We start from the raw sequence: 12,004 nt of genomic DNA on the forward strand, positions 1-12,004 counted from the left end.
AAAAATGCTCTTGTCTCGTGGCAGTTTCCTTTTGATCATGCCTCCAGGAGAACCAGGAGCTAAGCCCAGACGTATTTGCTGAAGGGCAGTCCAAGAAACTCAGTTCAGTGTTGTGATGATCAGCTGGAGTGGTTCAGGCAGAGAAAGAGTGTGCATATAGGTTTGTGCCTTGGGGTAGCTGCTTTTGAGAGAGCCCTATAGTAAAGATGTGTGCCCCACCACTTCAGCAGCAGCAAGCCTTCTCTTTGAATTAAGACTGGATAATAGATAAGCTCAGATATTTGGGGGGTGAGGGTGGGGGTGGTGTAAGAAAAAAAAGAAGAAAAAAAAAGCAAAGATGTGGACTGATGTGTTCTGGGTTTTTTACCTTTCCCACAAGGCACCATAAGCATTGCTATTTTAGACACAGGATCAAGCCTTCTAGGGCTTAAACACTTCCTAGGATTCCCTCAAGGTAACAGAACATAAAACTTCCAATTGTTACAAGGGTTACATTCCCCTCTTACAAAAGGTTTTATGTGGATGTCCTTGGGTGTGGGGAAAAGAGAAGCAAAAAATCTGCGACCAGCACATGAAGTGAAAGGATGCCGTATGGCCTCTTGGTGACTGCAGTCTGAAATGTAATTGCATCTTTGAATTACCTAGAGCTTCCCAGTCCCATATTCTACAAAAACATCAACCGAGGAATTTATTCACAGTCATTGTACATTTCATGGGGCTCATTTCTCCAGGAGTGGGTGAATACAGGTGACTACCATTAACCCACGGTGATCAGACAGAAGGGAAGCACTGCAGAATTTTCTTCTTAGGCTATCAGAGGAAAGATGTTACTGCAGTTTGAACAGAGGAATGGGTGGAAGAAAACTTGCCATTTGTTGGCAGCTGCGCCCCTGTGGCTGTGGGCGAATTTTCTAAAGGCAGGTGAATAATATATGAATTGTTTCTGAACGAAAGCTGAGGTTTTCAAAGCTCCACAGCAAACAAACCCGCCATTGTGCATACTTCCTGAGAGTCCCTTCACTTTGAGTAAGTAACGTGGGAAATTTCCATTCACTGACTTGATAAGCAGAGATTTTAGAATTAGATTACTGATGCAAACATTTATGACTACAAATTTAAAATGCAATATAAAGATTTATCGGCGAAGTAAAATCTAAATTTTACTATATATTATATTATGCAAAGATGATAAATCACTCGGAATTTAAATATATTTATTTACAGAACAAATACCTAACTGAGAGGTTTTATTCTGTTTGTAAAATGTTCTGATAATCCTGGATGACTCACGCAGAGGAAGCAGTAATAAACATTTCTACAATCATTACTAAAATTCTCTACTGATTTCCTGCTCTTTTTTCCTTTTTTGCTTTAACATCTAAATTTCACTTTTTGTTGCTACATATTTTTTAATCTAGTCTTGTATGTGAGAGATATGTTTCTTTCTCCATAATTGCCCAAAAGCTTCTCCTAACATCAGAATATATGCCTCCAGAAAACGGTATTTGAATTTTAGTTACTAGATTACCATTCATACTTCATTTTTCTAATGCTTGCATCCATGTTAGCTAGCTATGTCTTAATTTTACTTCACTGGCCAGTCTACTTAATGCCAGAGTGTCCTCTGTTGTACGTAGCAAAAACAGCAATATGTTACAGGTTCTTTCACTCATGATGATCAAAATGCAGTGAAATGATAGAAAAAGAGACTCTGTAGTGATCTGTGCAGCTCCTCACTTAAATTTCTGTCAAAAGCATTTTTGCAAAATCCTTTCTATTTCCCCGAAAATCATTCATGCTACAGATTATTTTGTAAATAGAATTCACATGAAAACCGAACACTCCCCTCTCAGCCTTTCCAATGTTTTATGTTTAAAGGGCAGATTTCACTAAGAATCAACATCAGGAAAAATGGCCTGAAAAGAAGCCTCTGGACATCTCAATGTCAGACATAAATCAGGGAGAAAACTTTCTAAAGTTTAAAAAATTCTGTAAAGAACTTTTTTTCATAACTAGCTTTCTGTTGTTTGGTGAGGACAAACTGGATGTGTGAAATATTATAAGAATACTCCATTTTAAGGGTGAATACTTAACCATTGCCAGGATGTCCCAAGAGTAACAAATACACATTTTTTTTCTAATTAATACAGACAATTTCATAGCAATACTAACATATCTGAGAAAGACATGAAGTGCAGTCATAATTATTAGGTACAGAAACAGGATTCAGGACAGACCCACAGGAGTTAAGGTAGATAGTTTTCTGAAAATGTGTTAGTTGGCGATGTTTAAAATAAGAAGTGATGTTAGGTGTTTTTTAAAAGAGCAGTAGGAAGGCTAGAAATGCTCACATCATGTTCAGCAGCGTAGGGCACCTTCCATGTAAGCACTGACTTAGATCTTTCAGCTTGAAAAGTAACTGATGAAACCATATAAAAATACATGAGAGAATGCAAAGGTGAGCAGAAAATCATGTTTATTCACCATTTTGAAAACAGCGGAATTAGCAAGAATTCAATAAAGCTTTAGGGAAAGAGGTTTGAAACAATAAAGGCAATGCTTTTGGCTTCATATTGCCATTGAACAGTGGAAGTCTGTTACACAATACTGTCAATGCCATAAATTGGGGAAAAAAAGAACAAAAGAGGGGGGTGAAAATTAAAACGGGGCAGCTTTTAAAAATGAGGCTCAGCCATATTTGTGGAGCAAGTGTCCACCTGCAAGTGTGAAATGCCACACACCCTGTGTGACAGGCAGCTCCTTCACAGGCTAGGGGTAGGACGCGGGCAGGCCTGGGCTGCCTTGGGCCCTTACTCGTGTCTGGGTTTTTGTTATTTCCCAGGGCAAAACGCTGACGTATCCCTCCTTTTCTAGTTACGGCCCCAGCTGCTCCGGCGCGCCACATCCCTCAGCCTCCCGGAGCCCGCCAGGAACTCTCCGCAGTCACCGGGTAAGGCACGGCTGGCGCGCGCAACCAAGCCTCCCGCCACCCCGGGCCGGGTCCGTCCCGCCCGCCCTGACGGTGGCGCCCGGGGGCCGCGCGCAGGCTGCTGGGAGAGACGCGAGGCCGACGCGCGCGCTCCCGGGGCACGAGCGGCTCCCGTACCCCCCCGCGGCGGGCCGCTGCCGGAAGTGAGGAAGGGAGGAGAAGGGGGGCGGGGCCGGGCGGCTCTCCGGGAGGTTCGGCCGTCGCCATTTTGTTAGCGCCGGGCTGCCGGGGCGCGCGGAAGTGGCGGCCGGCGAGGCGGGAAGGGACGGGGCTCAGCCGGCTCCTCCCCCGCTGGGGCGGAGAGGCGGGGACTGAGCGCGGCCGAGCAGGGCCGGCGGCGGGGCCGAGCGCGGCCCAGCAATGTCGGCGTTCTCGGAGGCGGCGCTGGAGCGGAAGCTGTCGGAGCTGAGCAACTCGCAGCAGAGCGTGCAGACCCTGAGCCTGTGGCTCATCCACCACCGCAAACACTCGGCGCTCATCGTCAGCGTGTGGGAGCGGGAGCTGCGAAAAGGTGAGGCAGGCACGGCCGCCGCCGGGCCTTGCGCCGCACTCGGTGCCGGGTGGGGCCTTGCTCGGGGGGGGGCGGCGGGCGTGGGGGGGGGGGGGGGGGCGGCCGGCGTGGCCGCGGTGGGAGGGGGGCCGCCCTCGGGTGCGTGGCTGCCGAGGGGAGGATGGCGGGGCTCCCCGGCCGGCCGGCCGGGCCGGGCAAGGAGGAGGAGATGGCGGGGCTCTCCGGGCGGCCGGGCCTGCCCTGGCCTAGCGCCTGCGGAGAATAGAGCTATTGGGGCAAGTGTTACACCCCGGGTCTCAGTTTCTTGACGACTGTGGCTTGGGAGGTGCTTCTCCTCTTTTTTTTTTTTTTTTTTTTTTTCCTCTGCTCTCTTGTCATCATCCCATCCCACTATCCCCCCTCAGTAAGATCTCTGAGTAGGCTTGTTGTGTTTTATCTTCCCTTTTTTGTGGAAGGAGAGAGGAAGGTGGGAAAGTGGAAGGCAGAGAGTTGTTTTAATACTGGTAGTTAAGGCTTTTCCAAGACGACCCCTTTTAGGCATTGCCTATCATCATCTACAATGATGGCTAGTTAGCTGTAATATTGTTTGAGTTTCAGGATACGGTGGCTTTGCCCACTCATACCAGCAATTATTGTTGTAGGGCAGCTGAGGATGGGAATATTCTGGGGGAAGAGCAATGTAGTGTGTCCAAAGTGATTTTCACTTTCTGTTTTTGTCAGGTGGCGAATGCCGATGTCAGCATAATAAAAATGTGTTTTTCTTTAAATGTATTGAGTAATTTGATGTTGAGTGTGCAGACTTACTTGGCTTACCTTTTAACAGGAAAGAACTTGCATCTATAGGCAGTGAGTGGTTCAGGGACTGAAAGGAGGAAATGGCGTATAAAGGTTTGTTTGAGCTGACTGGAAAGTAATTTGATCTTAAGTGAACTCATTTAAGTAAAAGTAGAATCACTTGCTAGAATTCTGCTTTGCTCTAGGAAATGTTGCTGTCTTCCAGTGGCTTCCTTTGGAGCCCCATTAATATGTAGATCTTTAGTGGGAAAAGTAGAAGGCTAGAGTGGAGAGGAAGAATAGCACTAAACCATTACATGATTTATGGCAGTGCTAGATTAACAGTTAGACTTGATCTTAAAGGTCTTTTCTAGCCTAAATAATTCTGGTTTCACAAAAGAGGAGCCACTCCCTTAGTTTCACACAACAAAGAGGAACAGTCAACTTGCAGAAATTACGTGTAATGGAATACAAAGAGTGCGTGGCTGGATCATAACTACATCTTGGCTAGGGGGTATAACTTCATAGCAAATGGACCAAACTATCATTAAAATAAAAATCTTGAGTATGAAGTAGTGCTGAACTTTATAGTATGGAAATTAAACTCTATAGGTTTTCACGTGGCTACTGTGTTTTTGTTTAAAATACGCCTTTTGTGTGCAATTTTATTTTTTAACTCTTAAAAGATGAGTTAAATTCTTTTTTTATGTTGCCTAAAGAAAGACTTATTTGGTGGCATATTTCATCTCATGAACAAAACATTTTCACTATATGTTTGCAAGCTTTCTTTCCTGTTCCGAGAACAAATGGATGGATCTTCCATCAGCATCTGAAACACTTCATGTTATCTGGGCCTTCTAAGCAACCAACTTAAATGTTTGGTATTCTGAATGGTATCAGAAAAGTATCTTTAAACTAATTGACACAGAGCCAGAGTTTTAGTATTAGCGTAATTTTCCTGTTGTGCTGTTTGACAAATGGGAGAATTCGAACATTTGAAACACAGGCTACATGTTTGAAGATGGCATTGAGAGTTCAGGATAATGATCTTAAGAACTCATGGGTATGCTTTCTGTGTCTGGCTTCCACTTTTAAGCCTGTTTTGAGCTTCAGATGAGTATACCTGCTATAATTGGTTTTATCTTCAGTTTGTTAAATTCGTCCAGCTTTTACTGCTTCAAAGAAGATATATCTGGTGACTTCTTTTTGGAAGCAAACCTTCAAGGGTCTGTGGAAAGCATGTGGTAGTCTGTCTCTGGTAGGAGTAGCTTAGTTGCTTTCAAGGTCCTGCACCTTTTCTTCTGGGCTTTTAGGCCTTGTGTTAAGTGCTGCTTCTTTCCTTTGTTCCTCAACCACTTCATTGAAGCAGGCATAGTTAATATACACAGGATGTATTTTAATTTTCCACCTCTGATAGTAGTACTTGAGCTTCATAGACCAGCTTACATTTGCCTTAGTACTAACTTTTTGCTAATTGCAGCACAGAATTCTAAGATGGTCTCTGATCCCCAAAGGTATAGTGGTCTTAAGCAGACAGCATGGGGCAGATGAGAAGAAAAACCGGTATGCTGCAGTGAAGTGACTTGCATAAAACATCACAAAGCAGAATGCTGGCAATGAGTCCTTAAATAGTGTAAGTTTAAGGCTCCTGACTTGCCCGCCATCCAAACCATAGAAATATGATTTTCCTCCTACCCGAGAGGAAAATGATCTCTATTTGGCGAATATGGGCACAAAAATTATTGGCATGGGCTGCCTTTGTTGCTAGCCAGTAGTGTCCTGGGACTGAGAAGTGAACCTAGCCTTTCTCAATTTAGTTTCTGTTCATTGTACCCTTTTTCTATTGTCAACCCTGTTTCCAGACCTTCCTTCCAGCCTAGTTTCTTTCAGGCCCGTAGAACATTGTATAACCGAGTTGAACACAGTACAGTGTGATACTACATTTTTTTTCTGGATGCTTTGTTTTGGTAAAAGGTCCCTTGTGTCTTGTGTCAGATCAGTCTTTAGTTATTCGTGAAAACAAGTACTAGGATCACAGCTCTTTTGTTCATTAATGTTTGGTTCAGATTGTTTTTATTTTTAAAATAGTCATTGTCTTTATATCCTGTTGGAGTAGAGGTGAAAAGGCAGCTTTTCAAATGTGCATATAACTTAGGCAACATAAGATTTTAGTCCCTTTCTGTTTACTTGGTTTACTTGGGTAGTGGTCGGGTCCCATATTAGGGCATCTCTACAAATCATCAGTTCTATGCACCTTCATCTACAGGTTTTCTGCAGTTGAACTTTCATTAGTTCCCTTGATGAATTCTTGTACTTAATATAAACTTGGAGCACAGGCAAAACTTGCATGTCTTTGTCATAACTTGGAGCAGTTACGTAACATTGGATTTGTCTTGCTGAACTCGTGTTTAGCTAAAATTACATCAAGTCAGTTGATGGAACTGATTCCTGAAGGAGTATTCATGTATATTTTTTTTCCTAGTACTACCATAACTTTTATACATCGTTCTTAGAGTACTGGCATGTAGAATTAATCAGGTCATTCTTAGAAATAATAAAAAATTGGAAGACAGCTTGTATGATGTATTCTAGAATTTACTGTATTGTGAAAGTACTGATACTGATAATTGTCCAGACACTTAGTAACTGTCACAAATACTCAAGGAAAGGATGTTGTCTTATACAACCAGTAGTTTGATGAAATTACGATAAGGAGTTGTATATTACATGCTTCAAAAGACTCAGTGTGGAGACAGGCTGTTTAATGACTGACCTCAAATATGTGCTAATGGCAAGTGTATGGATGAATTATGCTGCTGGGGTGGGGTGATCGGTGCTGAGGTGTCTCTGCCTGGGGTGTTAAGTATTCCTGATGCTGCAGTTGTGCCAAACCACTTAGGTGTCACTCAAGGTACTTCACATTTCAGTGTCTGTAGTGGTGGTTTTTTTTTACTATCTATTGTTATGATTATTGGAGAACAGATTCTGTAGTTCACTGATCTTTTGTTCATTGATAAGTAAAACGATGAGAAAAGATTAATAGAATACCTTTAACTTAAGTGACAACTGCAATGAAATAACAAAGACTTCTGTTTTGACAGATAAGCAGAGGTCTACAATGGCAACAGAACAGCTTCTTTTCCACTCTGTTGTTGGTTAAATATGTCTTTAAGTATTTTTGATGTTTTTTTGCTGGCAGTATCTTGTGCTGTGCTGCTGCTGAAAATCAGCAAAACCAATAGTTAGTTTTGAAATATATGAGTTCCCTGATGGAAAGCTGGTGCTGGTACAAAGGAGACTGACAATAGTATCATCACTCCTTTAGGCCACAGCCTGTGTTAGCATTGGCTGATGCTGATCATGAGTCTGCATTTTTTTAATTTCATAGTTGATTTATGGAATAAATAATTGGGGGGGTACTCTTTCAGTACTTCATTTGTGCTAAATGTCTTACATGAAAAACTTAGCACAGGTTGGATTTTTATTCTAGAAAAGTGTGGCTTTTTTACTGTGGTACTTGTGGCAGTTTCATAATTGCTTCAAAGTAACTTGTGGGCATTAACTTTTGCGATAATGTTGCCACATCACGTAAGTATTTTACAGAGACCTTTCGAATGGTGTTAGGGAGAATTTTGTAAAGCCTTGAAAAGTGTGTGCGGAGGGAAATGATACTGCTTCGGCTAGATTTTGGATGTATGAAATGTAACACTCAAAGTTAAATATTTAATTACTTAGCAGTCATAAGCTTACTCAGTATTTAAGTAGTTTAGTACAACTAATTCATTAATGGGAATATATCAGTCATTCCCAAAATGCAGCTGGTGGGCCCATTAAAACTATTTAATTTTATCTATCCATAAAGGGATTGCCTTACAGGTGAGTGTTTTTTTTAAATTAAGTAGTAGCATTATACATGCAGTTTTGTTGTGTAAGCCTGTGTAAGAGAAACCTTTGAAGGAACCTGCTTGAGGAGGGTCTTCTGAGATGGAGGCTGTTGACTTAATTTTGTTTGCAAATTGGTTATGTTCTCTCGCATACATCTCTTGCTCCCTAGTTGCAGGATTCTTTGCAGCTCTAGGGGTTTGTTGTTTGTGTGTGCTGTTTAGAAATGAAAAACTTCAGTTCTGTAATTCAAAGCATCAGCCAGCCATCTAGAATGAATAGTAAGTGCTTGTTCAGTAGGCTCCATGTGATTCTTGCTGTACTGAGTTAAAATAAAGTGAAATTGCTAAATATTTGAGTTTGGTAATATGGGACTTCTTAATTTAAGCTCCAGTTAGTTGTCTGTAATACCTTCTTTTCCTGTCAGCTCATTTTCTGCTAGCTTTTCCAGGTCTGCTCTGGCACTTGTTAGGTATTTACATCCCAGTGATGTTTTAGTAGTTGTTGTGTTGTATCTTTAAACCTAATTTCAAATTCAGGTATCTGTTTCCTCAGGGCCTGACATGGCATCTCATAGGTAGTCAGTCCTAGAAACTGAAGCTGAACACACACTCCACCCCCCTTAATCACTTGACCTCTTGGTTCGGCTCTCATCTGTCACCCCACCCATTGTTGCACTGATGAGTGTCATCACTGCAAAGTTTATACAAGTTAGCAGAACCATTGTATATTGTCTTTTAGACAGCTGCAATTGTATAAGTACATCTGGGCTGCTACAGAGTGACATATTTGTAGCACAACTCTGCCAGTTTACCTGCTGTTCCAGTTTATTGTGTGTGAACTTTTTTGTTTATTTTGGTGTGTTGAAGTAATTCAGCCATACAAGAAGTGACTATTTTTGCTTATTTATGGCTGTCTATCTACAGGTTCTACTGCTGGGTCATATGCTAGTGTTTGAGTCCTCATAGCTGTTGGCATTGATGCAATACAGTTTTCTGAAGCTAGTGCTTGTGGTGGCAGTTGCTCAATGCTGCTGCAAATTGGAATATATCTTAGTAGGCAAATTGAGAAGGCCTAGCAATGTTGAAACCAAATTTGAAAGCAGTACTACATGTGAATTACTCTGATACTCACTCAGCTGTTTTGGAGCAGAACCGCAGCCAAAAGTGGTAGAAATACATTGCCCTGCAGATGTGAAGTGAATTTCAGGAAACAAGTCCCTGATTTAAAGCAATTATTTTCTGTACGATGTAGTATAATTTTTTTGCCAAGAGAAGGAGCCTTTCTCTACTGGTAGTTGTAAGATTATTTTACTTACGTGGTATAGTGTCATTGGCCGGTGTGATAATACTTGAGAGAATAAATGCTTTATTTTATTTAAAAGAAACAAAACTATGGCTTACTGGTTAGTAGGTGTTCTTGAGGAGGCCAGTAAGATACTTAAGACAGATGTGATTGTGGATACCTTCCTGCTTATGCCCATGAATCTTCTCATTTGTGCAAAAACATTTGGAGATCAGCCAACAGCAGGCCAAACTTCAGTTTTGAAGTTGACTCAAGTTAGGGACATGTATTTGCTACATACATGATTTAACCTGCAGTCAGGAGCAACATATTAGCAATACAAGAATCTTTCACTTAAAATAGTCACATTTGGGCTGCATAATCTAGCCTGACTAGTTGACTCTAATACTAGTCTTGAAAGAATGCAGTGTGTACAAACCCTTATTCATTTATTGCTGTACTACTCATGTCCTAGTATCTTACCAGTACCTGTGTGTCTTTCACCATTCTGTTTTTGAATACTTTAGTGTCTTTTCTATTGTGAAACTGTTGTTGTTGTCAACTCATATCGATCTTGGCATTGTACCAGCCAGGTGAGGCAGTGAAAGAAATTGTTTTTTTCTGTTAACGTAATTCAAGATACGCTAAGTGCAGTGGGAAGCTTCTGCAGAGTAATTGTGTTGGAATGGTTTCCTTGGTTTGTGACCAACTTTCTTGCATCCCGATGGCAATTTAATACTGATGGCCTCTTTCCCAGCAGTGGCTGTGTGCTGTGTTCCCTTTGTCTACTAGCCTCCAAACTCAAAGTCAAGATACTTGGACCCTCAAACGTTCTATGGGTAATCTTATTCTCCTCTTTGAAAAGGAAATATATCAGTTCTCAAACCTTGGTAAAATTCCCCAGGAGAATCAGTTGACAGCAATGTTGAACACTTAGCTTAACTTTTTCATAACAGGAGGTTAATGAATGTTAAGATTGTTAATTGCTTGTTGTACAAAATGCCTTTTATGGATTATATTATCTTTGAATTGTCCTTTCTGGTGGTAGCCTCTCAAGTAACTTTTTACAGATACATTTTCAGTTATGTTAGCAAAGATGCTGCACTTAATCAGCTTGCATAAAAATTGAGGTTGCCTCTCAGTGGGAAGGATCAGTGATCTTGCAGTCAAGTTTCAGTGCTGCTTGACTTAAAAAAGATGAGTTGTGTCTTATAATAAGGAGCTTGAAATCTTGTCAGGTGTTTACAAAGATGTCCTGTAATTTCTCTTGCAAAGACAGGAAGCATGCTATCACACAGGAAGTGTCCTAGGGATTGTGGGAGAAGTGCTGACATTCTGCTGCATGTAGGTAGACTAACGTAATTTGAACGCAATTGAGCCAAATCTTTATTTGAATCCATATTAGAGAGCTTCAGTAAAAAAGGAACTGTTCAGTGCTAATAATTGTTGTAGGATTTTAACCTACTGATAATCATTTTCTCGAAATCTCCTGTTAAATTATATTTTCATTCAAGGTCAGCTGGTGTAGCAGAGCAGGCCTGTAGAAGATTAAAGGCTGATATATGTTTTCAGATGGGTCAATAGTCTGTAATCTTAGAGTGGGATGTAAGAAATATATGTTTCTCTGCTTTCTTCCTGTATGCCTGAGAGAGGGTGAAATTCCATGAATATCTGCAGTGTATTCACTGGTATTTAAATATGTCAGATACATTTTTGGGACAGACTTAGTTTCCGTTGCAAGATGCCAATCCCAGTTAGTCTCGTCGGAAAAAAAACCCACATTGTGGATCCTTTAAGAGTAACCTGCTTACCTTATACCAAGCAGCATTGTTGAACTGTTAAAATATTTCAGAATCCAGCGCTTCAGGGAGCTGCTTTGGTGACTGCTGTGGTGGGTAAATGGTAAATCTAACTGTAACAAGCAGAAGAGTTATGTGAATGCTGCACAGAGCTTCTGAAAAGATGACTTGGTCCAACATGGATGCTTTCTTAGCAGTTTTTTGTTTGTAGACTGTACTGTTAGTGTGCCAGAGATGCTGTGGGTTAGCTGCTTCTAACACTATATACTCTGGCAGCATGTGCCTTTCAGATCCTGCTTTAACTTAAGATCTTACTTTTTTTTTTCTTTCATTTTTTTTTCTGACATTAAGAGTGCTTTTACTAATAGCCTTGCCATATGTTGAGGAGATGTTTTAAATAGTTAAACTGTTCTTTGATCCATTTTGGTGCTCTAAGATATATCAAAGTCCAGGGCTGAAAAGTTAATGTCACTGATACTGAAGAGAGATACTGTAAAGAAGTAAGTTTTTTCAGAATAGATCTATCTGTTATAAAATTTAATTTTGTATTTTAGGCTTCAATAGTTAATTTACAGCCATAGTAGCAATAAAACACTGAGGGTTTTTGTAGCTGAGTTGTCAACCTCGGTTGCTAAAGGTTACGTTGCACTTTAGTCTGATGTGTAAGGCAGGCAGTAGTAGGCCAGCATGTAACTCCTGAAGATTTGTGAAGTGAAGGGAACACTTCTTCAGGCTAGGCATAATTTTTAGCTTTGGGATTTTATA

General features: G+C 41.1%; 1 protein-coding gene across 3 annotated transcripts in view; it reads left to right on the forward strand.

The window, feature by feature from the left end:
- The first annotated feature begins 3,163 nt into the window (after positions 1-3,163).
- RPRD1A (regulation of nuclear pre-mRNA domain containing 1A) overlaps positions 3,164-12,004 on the forward strand; it is a 46,112-nt gene continuing 37,271 nt past the window's right edge. For all 3 annotated transcript variants that reach the window (XM_040588859.1, XM_040588860.1, XM_040588861.1), the window contains exon 1: positions 3,164-3,500. In XM_040588859.1, coding sequence (XP_040444793.1) covers positions 3,350-3,500 — 151 coding nt within the window. In that variant the 5' untranslated portion in view covers positions 3,164-3,349. The remainder of the gene's footprint in view (positions 3,501-12,004) is intronic.

The sequence above is a fragment of the Falco naumanni genome, chromosome 3 (genome assembly GCF_017639655.2).
Source record: "Falco naumanni isolate bFalNau1 chromosome 3, bFalNau1.pat, whole genome shotgun sequence".
Taxonomy (NCBI): Eukaryota; Metazoa; Chordata; class Aves; order Falconiformes; family Falconidae; genus Falco; species Falco naumanni.